We start from the raw sequence: 13,273 nt of genomic DNA, 5'->3' as shown, positions 1-13,273 counted from the left end.
CCTCATTACAGCCTTGGTTCAAACATGGACAAAAGAGCTGAACTCAAGAGGTGAGGTGAGAGTGACTGCCCTTGACATCAAGGCAGCATTTGACCGAGTATGGCATCAAGGAGCCCTAGCAAAACTGAGGTCAATGGGAATCAGGGGGGAAACCCTCCACTGGCTGGAGTCATACCGAGCACAAAGGAATATGTTTGTGGTTGTTGGAGGTCAATCATCTGAGCTCCAGGACATCACTGTCAGAGTTCCTCAGGGTAGTGTCCTAGGCCCAACCATCTTCAGCTGCTTCATCAATGACCTTCCTTCAATTAGAAGGTCAGAAGTGGGGATGTTCGTTGATGATTGCACAATGTTCAGCACCATTCATGACTCAGACACTGAAGCAGTCTGTGTAGAAATGCAGCAAGACCTGGACAATATCCAGGCTTGGGCTGATAAGTGGCAAGTAATATTCACGCCACACAAGTGCCAGGCAATGACCATCTTCAACAAGAGAGAATCTAACCATCTCCCCTTGACATTCAACTGCATTACCATCACTGAATCCCCCACTATCAACATCCTGAGGGCTACCATTGACCAGAAACTGAACTGGAGTAGCCATATAAATACCGTGGCTACAAGAGGTCAGAGGCTAGGAATCCTGAGGCGAGTAACTCACCTCCTGACTCCCCAAAGCAGCTCCAACAACACTCTAGAAGCTCGAAACCATCCAGAACAAAGCAGCCCGCTTGATTGGCACCCCATCTACAAACATTCACTCCCTCCACCACCGACACACAGTGGCAGCAGTGTGTACCACCTACAAGATGCACTGCAGCAATGCACCAAGGCTCCTGAGACAGTACCTTCCAAACCTGCGACCTCTACCAACAAATAGCAGCAAATATATGGGAACACTACCATCTGCAAGTTCCCCTCCAAGTCACATACTATCCTGACTTGGAACTATATCACCGTTCCTTCACTGTCACTGGGTCAAAATCCTGGAATTCCCTTCCTAACAGCACTGTTGGTGTACCTACGCTGCATGGACTGCAGCGATTCAAGAAGGCAGCTCACCACCACCTTCTCAAGGGCAATTAGGGATGGGCAATAAATGCTGGCCTGGCCAGTGACGCCTACATTCCATGAATGAATTTAAAAAAAATGTGGTTTGATATGCACAAGAGTGACAACTCAGACAGTACAGACAGCCTCAGTTCCAGTTCATAATCTCAGGCTCTAAATTTTCTGAGCAAAGGCAAGAATACAACATTGAAATTGTAGCTCATAGTTTTACCAAAATATCCCAATTCATAACCTATTACTTCCTTTGATGATGGAACATAGTGTGTGAAGACATGAGAAAAGCCAAGGGTGACTTAAGGCCTGCCAGTCCATCATACCTTATTCCTCTGGTAGCCTATATTATAGCACTTAACAACTCTTGGGAATTCTGAATCATAAGGGTTGTTACACCTCTATAGTTAACCTTGACTCAAGTAACCCGTGTGATAGATCTCTATTCAGCTTCAGAAATATCAAAAGTATTTGAGTGCCCTCTGGGGGTAGAAGAGCATGGCAATGCTCCTGGGTAGTTGAGCTGGGGTCACTGAACAGGAGTAGGCTTTTTTGTGCCCACTGTGTATCAGAAGGTGGCACCTTGCACAAAGCTTTACAAACCCAGACTGAGTCCAAAGGGACTGCTGGTGATACAACCCAGCTTCAGTCTGCACACTGGACAGTCTGCAGCATTCATCCCTTGAGCAGCTGTGAGGTTTTGCTTATCATCTTTTCAGCCTTTGCGATAACAATGACTTGGGAACTGAAGGGTTATTATGGGGCATCTCCAAAAACCTTGCAGCCATCAGAGCTTGTAACAAAGAATGACAACAAAGCACATTCCACACACTTGGGAGCACTCAGGTGTGCTCACCTTGCAATGACATGGGAGGTCCTAGTTTAAGAGAGGACTGTAGCATTGTTGGGTTTTTACAGTAGATATACTACTAGGGTTTAGTGTCAATGATTACACCCTTAAGAGGACCTTGAATCCATTATGACTTAGAGTGGACCTCTACCAACCCAAATATGGTAAAATGTAGTGAGATCCAGGGTCAGACAGTGAACCTTTGCAGCTGTGTTCTTGCTTATTTAAATACAGCACTTGCACCATGTGATCCCATCTTTCGTCTGTGGATGGATGTCAGATTGAAACTTGGGACATAAACCAATAGAGAAATTTACTTAACATTAAACAGGTAAATGAACAGTCCTCAGAACAAATAGAGGCCCCAAATACCTGGGTGTCTGCATTAATATGGGCACATCTTGGGCACCTGTGACCCATTTTCATACTTTTACCGGAATGTCAGCAAGAGGCTCCCATAGAAGTGCTTCACTGTTGGAAATCAGCTCTCTTTTTAAACAGGATGTTTTAAGTTTGGCTGGCTGTTACTTTTTGACTGTTCCAGGCCATAACCCCTGTGGACCCTCCTTACACTGATCCAGTAAACTTGGACACAGGTATCAGGCCTGGCATAGTGGGTTTGATTGAGATGTCTGAGGAGGTCATTGATTGGTTGTAGTTGTCTTTTACAGCTCAGTGCTCAGAAATCTATTACAAAATTTCATCGCGTGTCCTATCAGTCAGTCAGAGTTAGTGTTTGAATCTTGCAGATAACAATCTAAAAACTGGGTGCATAAAAGTTCTAGACTGACCTAATAGGGAACTGGGCTAGATTGAGCCAACAGCAAGTATTCCAATAGTGGATGCAGAGTGTAAGGGCTCTCTATTACAATACTGGGGTGTCCCTGGATGTTGAGCAAAAAGTGATGCACTCCTCGACCCAAGGAAATATCCAGAGTAAAAACATGACAAGGTTCACAAGCCTGAAGAGGTGGGCAGGAGAAGTGGAACAGGAAAAAGAAGTGTGTCAATGAGGATTTAAATACCAAAATAATGATCAGTGAAACTGAGACTGCATCACACGAAATAATGGTTTTACTTTAATTAAATTAGAGCCATTGAATAAAAAATGTTGTCTAAGAAAATACTGCATTTCTTTTCCAATTTGAGCTGTGAGTCTGGAATTCCTTCACTGATTAATGTTCTCTGCTTGCTCAGAGTTTACACGCAATGAGGAAAAGTCACCTTAATCGTGTAGTAATGCGCACTGCATGATCCTTAATGTTACAACACAGAGCCATTTAACAAAGATGTTTAAATCCTGTCTGATGCTCACTAATTATTCAATCTGCTAAATCGAGGGAGCTGGAAATTCTTCAGCTGCTTGTTTTCCAGATCTCAAAGAACAAAGAACAAAGAACAGTACACCACAGGAACAGGCCATTCGGCCCTCCAAGCCTGCGCCGAACTTGATGTCTGCCTAAACTAAAACCTTCTGCACTTCCGGGGTCCGTGTCCCTCTATTCCCATCCTATTCATGTATTTGTCAAGATGCCTCTTAAACGTCTCTATGGTACCTGCTTCCACCACCTCCCCGGCAACAAGTTCCAGGCACTCACCACCCTCTGTGTAAAGAACTTGCCTCGCACATCCCCTCTAAACTTTGCCCCTCGCACCTTAAACCTGTGTCCCCTAGTAACTGACTCTTCCACCCTGGGAAAAAGCTTCTGACTATCCACTCTATCCATGCCGCCAATAACTTTGTAAACCTCTATCATGTCGCCCCTCCACCTCCGTCGTTCCAGTGAAAACAATCCGAGTTCAGTCAACCTCTCCTCATAGCTAATACTCTCCAGACCAGGCAACATCCTGGTAAACCTCTTCTGTACCCTCTCCAAAGCCTCCACATCCTTCTGGTAGTGTGGTGACCAGAATTGTACGCAATATTCTAAGTGTGGCCTAACTAAGGTTCTGTACAGCTGCAACATGACTTGCCAATTGTTATGCTCTCTGCCCCAACCGATGAAGACAAGCATGCCGTATGCCTTCTTGACTACCTTATCCACCTGTGTTGCCACTTTCAGTGACCTGTGGACCTGTCCGCCTTGATCTCGCTGCCTGTCAATACTCCTAAGGGTTCTGCCATTTACTGTACACCTCCCACCTGCATTAGACCTTCCAAAATGCATTACCTCACATTTGTCCGGATTAAACTCCATCTGCCATTTCTCTGTCCAAGTCTCCAACTGATCTATATCCTGCTGTATCCTCTGACAATCCTCATCACTGTCCGCAACTCCACCAACCTTTGTGTCGTCCGCAAACTTACTAATCAGACCAGCTACATTTTCCTCCAAATCATTTATATATACTACAAACAGCAAAGGTCCCAGCACTGATCCCTGCGGAACACCACTAGTCACATCCCTCCATTCAGAAAAGCACCCTTCCACTGTTACCCTCTGTCTTCTATGACCAAGCCGGTTCTGTATCCATCTGGTCAGCTCCCCTCTAATCCCATGTGACTTCACCTTCTGTATCAGCCTTCCATGAGGGACCTTGTCAAAGGCTTTACTGAAGTCCATATTGATAACATCCACTGCCCTTCCTTCATCAATCATTTTCGTCACTTCCTCAAAAATCTCAATCAAATTAGTGAGACATGACCTCCCCTTCACAAAACCATGCTGCTTCTCGCTAATAAGTCCATTTGTTTCCAAATGGGACTAAATCCTGTCCCAAAGAATCCTCTCTAATAATTTCCCTACCACTGATGTAAGGCTCACCGGCCTGTAATTTCCTGGATTATCCTTGCTACCCTTCTTAAACAAAGGAACAACATTGGCTATTCTCCATTCCTCTGGGACCTCACCTGTAGCCAATGAGGATGCAAAGATTTCTGTCAAGGCCCCAGCAATTTCTTCCCTTGCCTCCCTCAGTATTCTGGGGTAGATCCCATCAGGCCCTGGGGACTTATTAGTTTAGTTTAGAGATACAGCACTGAAACAGCCCCTTCGGCCCACCGAGTCTGTGCTGACCATCAACCACCCATTTATACTTATCCTACACTAATTCCATATTCCTACCACATCCCCACCTGTCCCTATATTTCCCTCCCACCTACCTATACTCGGGGCAATTTATAATGGCCAATTAACCTATCAACCAGCAAGTCTTTGGCATGTGGGAGGAAACCCGAGCACCCGGAGGAAACCCACACAGACACAGGGAGAACTTGCAAACCCCACACAGGCAGTACCCAGAATTGAACCCGGGTCGCTGGAGCTGTGAGGCTGCGGTGCTAACCACTGCACCACTGTGCCGCCCAATCTACCTTAATGCTTTGCAAGATTTTTATAAATGACCTGGATGAGGGTGTAGAAGGGTGGGTTAGTAAATTTGCGGATGACACGAAGGTCGGTGGAGTTGTGGATAGTGCCGAAGGATGTTGTAGGTTACAGAGGGACATAGATAGGCTGCAGAGCTGGGCTGAGAGATGGCAAATGGAGTTTAACGCGGAAAAGTGTGAGGTGATTCACTTCGGAAGGAGTAACAGGATTGCAGAATACTGGGCTAATGGGAAGATTCTTGGTAGTGTAGATGAGCAGAGAGATCTTGGTGTCCAGGTACATAAATCCCTGAAAGTTGCTACCCAGGTTAATAGAGCTGTTAAGAAGGCATATGGTGTTTTAGCTTTTATTAGTAGGGGGATCGAGTTTAGGAGCCACGAGGTCATGCTGCAGCTGTACAGAACTCTGGTGCGGCCGCACCTGGTGTATTGCGTGCAGTTCTGGTCACCACATTATAGGAAGGATGTGGAAGCTTTGGAAAAGGTGCAGAGGAGATTTACTAGGATGTTGCCTGGTATGGAGGGAAGGTCTTACGAGGAAAGGCTGAGGGACTTGAGGTTGTTTTCGTTAGAGAGAAGGAGGAGAAGAGGTGACTTAATAGAGACATATAAGATAATCAGAGGGTTGGACAGGGTGGATAGTGAGAGCCTTTTTCCTCGGATGGTGATGGCAAACACGAGGGGACATAGCTTTAAGTTGAGGGGTGATAGATATAGGACAGATGTCAGAGGTAGTTTCTTTACTCAGAGAGTAGTAGGGGCGTGGAACGCCCTGCCTGCAACAGTAGTAGACTCGCCAACTTTAAGGGCATTGAAGTGGTCATTGGATAGACATATGGATGAAAATGGAATAGTGTAGGTCAGATGGTTTCACAGGTCGGCGCAACATCGAGGGCTGAAGGGCCTGTACTGCGCTGTGATGTTCTGTGTTCTATGTTCTATGATACCCAACACTTCCTCCTTTTTGATAATGAGGTGACTGAGACTATCTACACTCCCTTCCCTCGGCTCATCATCCACCAAGTCCTTCTCCTTGGTGAATACTGATGCAAAGTACTCATTTAGTACCTCACCCATTTCCTCTGGCTCCACACATAGATTCCCTTCTCTGTCCTTGAGTGGGCCAACCCTTTCCCTGGTTACCCTCTTGCTCTTTACATACGTATAAAAAGCCTTGGGATTTTCCTTAATCCTGTTTGCCAATGACTTCTCATAACCCCTTTTAGCCCTCCTGACTCCTTGCTGAAGTTCCTTCCTACTGTCTTTATATTCCTCAAGGGATCTGTCTGTTCCTAGCCTTCCAGCCCTTACAAATGCTTCCTTTTTCTTTTTGACGAGGCTCACAATATCCCGCGTTATCCAAGGTTCCCGAAACTTGCCAAACTTATCCTTCTTCCTCACAGGAACATGCTGGTCCTGGATTCTAATCAACTGACGTTTGAAAGATTCCCACATGTCAGATGTTGATTTACCCTCAAACAGCTGCCCCCAATCTAAATTCTTCAGTTCCTGCCTAATATTGTTATAATTAGCCTTCCTCCAATTTAGCACCTTCACCCGAGGACTACTCTTATCCTTATCCACAAGTACCTTAAAACTTAGGGAATTATGGTCACTGTTCCCGAAATGCTCCCCTACTGAAACTTTGACCACCTGGCCAGGCTCATTCCCCAATACCAGGTCCAGTACGGCCCCATCCCTAGTTGGACTATCTACATATTGTTTCAAGAAGCCCTCCTGGATGCTCCTTAAAATTTCTGCCCCATCCAAGCCCCTAGCACTAAGCGAGTCCCAGTCAATATAGGGGAAGTTAAAATCACCCACCACTACAACCCTGTTACCTTTCCATCTTTCCAAAATCTTTCTACATATCTGCTCCTCTACCTCCCGCTGGCTGCTGGGAGGCCTGTAGTAAACCCCCAACATCGTGACTGTACCCTTCCTATTCCTGAGCTCCACCCATATTGCCTCGCTGCATGACCCCTCCGAGGTGTCCTCCCGCAGTACAGCTGTGATATTCTCCTTAACCAGTAATGCAACTCCCCCACCCCTTTTACATCCCCCTCTATCCTGCCTGAAGCTTCTAAATCCTGGAACATTTAGCTGCCAATCCTGTCCTTCCCTCAACCAAGTCTCTGTAATAGCAACAACATCATAGTTCCAAGTACTAATCCAAGCTCTAAGTTCATCTGCCTGACCTGTTATACTTCCCGCATTGAAACAAATACACTTCAGACCACCAGTCCCGCTGTGCTCCGCAACATCTCCCTGCCTGCTCTTCCTCTTAGTCTTACTGGCCTTATTTACTAGTTCCCCCTCATTTATTTCACTTGCTGTCCTACTGCTCTGGTTCCCACCCCCCTGCCACACTAGTTTAAACCCTCCCGAGTGACGATAGTAAACCTCGCAGCCAGGATATTTGTACCCCTCCAGTTTAGATGCAACCCGTCCTTCTTGTACAGGTCCCATCTGTCCCTGAAGAGATCACAATGGTCCAGATATCTGAAACCCTCCCTTCTACACCAGCTATTCAGCCACGTGTTTAGCTGCACTATCTTCCTATTTCTAGCCTCACTGACACGTGGCATAGGGAGTAATCCCGAGATTACAACCCTAGAGTCCTGTCTTTTAACATTCTACCTTACTCCCTAAACTCCCCCTGCAGGACCTCATCACTTCCTGCCTATGTTGTTGGTACCGATGTGTACCACAACCTCTGGCTGTTCACCCTCCCCCTTCAGAATGCCCCCTGTCCGTTCAGAGACATCCTTGACCCTGGCACCAGGGAGGGAACATACCATCCTATAACTATTGCTCTTCTGCGCTTTGTCCCTTCCTGCTGAACAACAGTGCCAGCCGTGGTGTCACTGCTCTGGCTGCTGCTGTTTTCCCCTGATAGGCCATCCCCCCAACAGTATCCAAAACGGTATCTCCTTAATTCCAATGCCCCTTTCCCCCACACCATTCATACTGAACCTTTCAATGGATCTGGTTATAGTTAGGTGATTAAAAGCAGGCGGAAGTATTGTGGGTTTAAGAGTGTTAATATTTGGTTAAAGTAGAATATCTCTTGCACAATGTAAGCATTGTTTGGAACACGTGGAAAGGAACAGACACGGCCCTCTGTCCATTCAGATTCAACCTCAGTACGGTACAGACATGCAAACATATAAATTAGGAGCAGGAGTAGGCCACTCGGCCCTTGAGCCTGCTCCGCCGCTCAACAAGATCATGACTGATCTGATTGTAACCGCGACTCCACATTCCTGCCTACCCCCGATAATCTTTCACCCCCTTGCTTATCAAGAATCTATCTACTTCTGCCTTAAAAATTTTCAAAGACTCTGCTTCCACCACCTTTTGAGGGAGTTCCAAAGATTCATGACACGCAAGAGAAAAAATTTCTCCTCATCTCTATCTTAAATGGGTGACCCCTTATTTTTAAACAGTGACCCCTAATTCTAGATTCTCCCACAAGAGGAAACATCCTTTCCACATCCACCCTGTCAAGACCCCCTCAGAATCTTATGTGTTTCAACCATGTCGACTCTTAATATCTTCTAAACTCCAGCAGATACAAGCTTAGCCTGTCCAACCTATCTGCATAAGGCAACCCGCCCATTCCAAGTATTAGTCTAGTAAACCTTCTCTGAACTGCTTCCAACACATTTACATCCTTCCTTAAATAAGGAGACCAATACTGTACACAGTACTCCAGATGTGGACTCACTGTGGTATAACTGTAGCATAACCTCCCTACTTTTGTATTCAATTCCCCTTGCAATAAACAATAACATTCTATTAGCTTTCCTAATTACTTGCTGTACCTGCATACTAATCTTTTGCAATTGATGCACTAGGAAACCCAGATTGAGTGAAGTCATACTCATCAGCTGCAAACCCTGAGCCAGGCCCCATAACCTATCAAACCTGAGAATGAGGACTGTGCCATCTCATTCACTCCCAAGCTATTGGCTCTTGACATTCAGTATTGAGCAGATATTTCCTTCCATAGGATTCAGTTTATTAAGGCTGCACAGTGTCCTTCTGCACCTAGTGATATATTCAACTCTGAAACTTTTAGTCCACCCTCCCTATTAGCTGCAGTGAGAATAATCCTGGCTCTTCTATGTCGACAACACCTTCACTTGCTCTGAAGAGTATTTTCAAACAATCCACACTGAGATCATAGTGTAAAGTGACTTCACAAAATGAGAAATGGCTATTCACTTCACTCGACAGAGTCTCCTCACACATCAGCATCCACCTGGCACTCTCTGCTCAGGTGGTAGCACTTTCACCTCTCAGACAGAAGGTTGTGGGTTCAAAACCCATTTCAGAGACTTAAGCACAAAATCTAGGATGACACCCCAGTGGAGAATGAAGGGAATAGTGCCCTGGTGGAGGGGGAGCACTGTGTTTCAGATAAGACATTGGCCCTTTCTGTGGACCAAATCAAAATGTATTTAGAATTGTTACAGCACAGGAGGCCATTTGGTCCATCATGTCTGTGCTGGCTCTCTGAATGAACAATTCACTTAAGTGCCATTCCCCTGCCTTCTCCCTGGAACCCTGCATATTCTTCCTTTTCATATAACAGTCTAATTTCCTTTTGAATGTTTCAATTGAACCTGCCCTCACCGCACGCTCAGGCAGTGCATTCCAGACCTGAACCACTCACTGCATGTAAAAGTTTTTCCTCATGTTGCTTTTACCAATTACTTTAAATCTGTGCCCTCTCATTCTGAATCCTTTCACTAGTGGGAACAGATTCTCTCTATCTACTCTGTCCAGACCTCTCATGATTTTGAATACATCTATCAAATCACCTCTCAGCCTTCTCTTCTCCAAGGAAAACAGTCCTAACTTCTCCAATCTATCTTCATAACTGAAATTCCTGGAACCATTCTCGAGAATCTTTTCTGCACTCTCTCCAATGCCCTCACATCTTTCCGAAAATGCGGCGCCCAGAACTGGACGCAATACTCCAGCTGAGGCTGAACGAGCATCTTATACAAGTTAAACCTAACCTCCTTGCTCTTGTACTCTACTCCACTATTAATAAAGTCTAGGATACTGTATGCTTTATTGACCGCGCTCTCAACTTGTCTGCCACCTTCACTACTTATGGAAAATACACCCAGGTCCCTCTGCTCCTGCACCCCCTTTAGAATTGTACCCTTTATTCTATATTGTCTCTCCACATTTTTCCTACCAAAATAAATTACTTCATATTTCTCTGCATTGAACTTGATCTACCACCTATCCGCCCATTCCACCAAATTGTCTATGTCCTTTAGAAGTTCTACACTATCCTCCTCACAGTGCACAATGCTTCCAAGTTTTGTATCAGCTGCAAATGTTGAAATTGTGCCCTGTACACCAAGGTCTAGGTCATTCACATATATCAGGAAAAGCAAGGGTCCCAACACTGGGGAACTCCACTACAAACCTTCCTCCAGCCCGAAAAACATCCATTAACCACTACTCTTTGTTTCCGGTCACTTAGCCGATTCCGTATCTATGTTGCTACTGTCCCGTTTGTTCCATAAGCTATAACTTTGCTCACAAGTCTGTTGTGTGATACTGTATCAAACACTTTTTGGAAGTCCATGTACACCACATCAACAGCATTGCCCTCATCAACCCTCTCTGTTACCTCTTCAAAGAACTCTAGCAAGTTAGTTAAGCATGATTTTCCCTTACAAAATCCATGTTGGCTTTCCTTAATTAACACGCATTTGTCCATGTGACTATCTAATTTTGTCCTGAATTAATTTTTCTAGAAGTTTCCGCACCACTGAAGTTAAACTGACTGGTCTGTAGTTGTTGGGCTTATCTTTACACCCTTTTTTGAACAAGGGTGTAACGTTTCCAATTCTCCAATACTCTGGCACCACCCGAGTCGAAGGAAGACTGGAAAATTATGGCCAGAGCCGCCACAGTAACCCAGTCCTGTAATCACACTAACCAGACCTTGTGACCTCGCTAATCCCGTCCTGTGATCTCACTAACCCCATCCTGTGACCTCACTAACCCGGCCCTGTGACCTCATTAACCCGATCATGTGATCTTACTAACCCTGCCCTGTGACCTCATTAACCCGATCATGTGACCTCGCTAACCCGGCCCTGTGACCTCGCTACCCCGGTCCTGCGACCTCATTAACCCGATCATGTGACCTCGCTACCCCGGCCCTGTGACCTCGCTAACTCTCTACTGTGACCTCGCTAACCCGGCCCTGTGACCCTTCTAACCCGGCCCTGTGACCTCACTAACCCGGCCCTGTGACCTCACTAACCCGGCCCTGTGACCTCACTAACCCGGCCCTGTGACCTCACTAACCAGTAAAAACGGAAAACTCTGGAAATACTTAGCAGTTCTGGCAGCATCTGTGGACAGAGAAACACTTCTGGTTGATGAGCTTTCATCAGAACTGGAAAAGGTTAGAGATGTAACTGGCTTTAAAAGCAAGTACAGAGGCAGGGAAAAGGGGGGGGGGTGGTGGAGGGGAGGAAAGAACACAAGGGAAGATCTGAGAATCACAAAAGGGATTTTGGTGCAAGGCAAAAGGAGGTGGTAATGAGACAAGTAAATAAAGAAAAGATGGATCGAGAGGTGCTTAAAGTGACAACAGCAGAACCGTTACCAGCCCCTTATGTCTGCCAAAATGAAGGCAGTGATTATGATTAAAAACAAAAAAATTGGATCTAGAGGAGCTGTAAATATTGTCATTTAATTGGAACAGCCCCAGCTGGGGATCAGCTCCAGTTGTAATAATTTTTTTAATTTTTAAATGATGTTTTTCCAGGTAACACTTCAGATATTATTTTGATGGTGGACTATGAGCAAGCTGATCCTCTCTCTCTCTCTTGGCCATCTCTAGTTCATTGTTCCTCCTCTTGTCAATCTCCTCCATTTCTTGGATTTTCTGTAACAGACATGCAATGTTAGTGAAGGGCTGGTCGAACTGTGAGAATTGTTTGCACACAATAAATGCCCTGTTAATTCTATTGGAATATTAACACTTGTTTATGATCAGAAAACCACTGAGCAGCTGGCAGAGAAATTTGGGGGAAAATGTACCTGAGAACATAAGAAACAGGAGTAAGACTAGGCCATACAGATTCAGAACCTGCTCTGCCACTTCTGCAGCAAGAGGAAACACTGGGTCTTTGCTGTGATGCTGCGTCTCCCGATTGAGGCGGACAGCCACCTGCTGGAAAAGCCCTCCATGCCATTCCACACTGCCTGGAGGGGGTTTCCTGTACAGACTACTCCTGCACACTCTCCGCTTCCTCGCCCGAGTCTGCTGCCGGGGCACGCCATGGCAATCTGCGTTGCCATCTGGTGGCAAGGGGAATCCCTGGTGGCGGTCTCTCTACACGGAGTCCTCCGGAGGGATTTTTCCATCTATTCCTATCTACAAAAGAGGAAAACAGGAAGCCAAAAGAACTAACAGTTCTTGTGAGTTTGGCTTTTTGAAGCCCTTTCATTGATTGTTATGGGGAGGGGGAAAGAAGAGACCTGAAGACCTTGGGTGGGGCTGTTTTGTTTGAACCTGGAGCTCCTGTGTTTAACAGCATTGAATAGGAGCCCCCTCCACACCCCAACGACCTAGCCTGGGATAGCTGGAGCTGCCCAGGTGAAAAGACTTTCTCTTTTCTGTTTTCCCTCAACACTGGAAGCAAAGTGTTCCTGAGCAGCTTACAGCCGTCCCAGGTGAAGACATTGCCTCCCCCTCCACCAACTGGAAGACCAGCGAAAAGACTACCTTGAAAATAAGATCTGCAAAGAGACTGATTCCTCCCGGCCCCCCTCTCCTTCAGCCTCTCTCTCCCCTGTGATAACCACCATGATCCCCTCCCCCCACACCCCCAGAAAATATTTTGGGACAATTTGTTGTTTTTTTTTCCTCCTTTCTCTCAAACTCTATTTTATTCAACGGTGGGTGTGACTCTTCTATCCCATGGCTTCTCAGTCCTCTCCGTGGCAGGGCCTTCCTATGCTGCAACTGTTCCTGTATCCCCGTC

The 13,273-nt window shown here is 45.9% G+C and overlaps 1 protein-coding gene across 1 annotated transcript in view; it reads right to left on the bottom strand.

Annotated features, from left to right (window-relative positions):
- Positions 1-11,960: 11,960 nt before the first annotated feature.
- c41h22orf23 (chromosome 41 C22orf23 homolog) overlaps positions 11,961-13,273 on the bottom strand; it is a 100,939-nt gene continuing 99,626 nt past the window's right edge. Inside the window, exon 6 of the mRNA XM_068019962.1 lies at positions 11,961-12,171. Within this exon, the coding sequence (XP_067876063.1) occupies positions 12,067-12,171 (105 nt within the window). The 3' untranslated portion in view covers positions 11,961-12,066. The remainder of the gene's footprint in view (positions 12,172-13,273) is intronic.

Source organism: Heterodontus francisci, chromosome 41 (assembly GCF_036365525.1).
Source record: "Heterodontus francisci isolate sHetFra1 chromosome 41, sHetFra1.hap1, whole genome shotgun sequence".
In the NCBI taxonomy this organism is placed as follows: domain Eukaryota; kingdom Metazoa; phylum Chordata; class Chondrichthyes; order Heterodontiformes; family Heterodontidae; genus Heterodontus; species Heterodontus francisci.
This window is presented reverse-complemented; position numbering and strand designations above follow the sequence as displayed.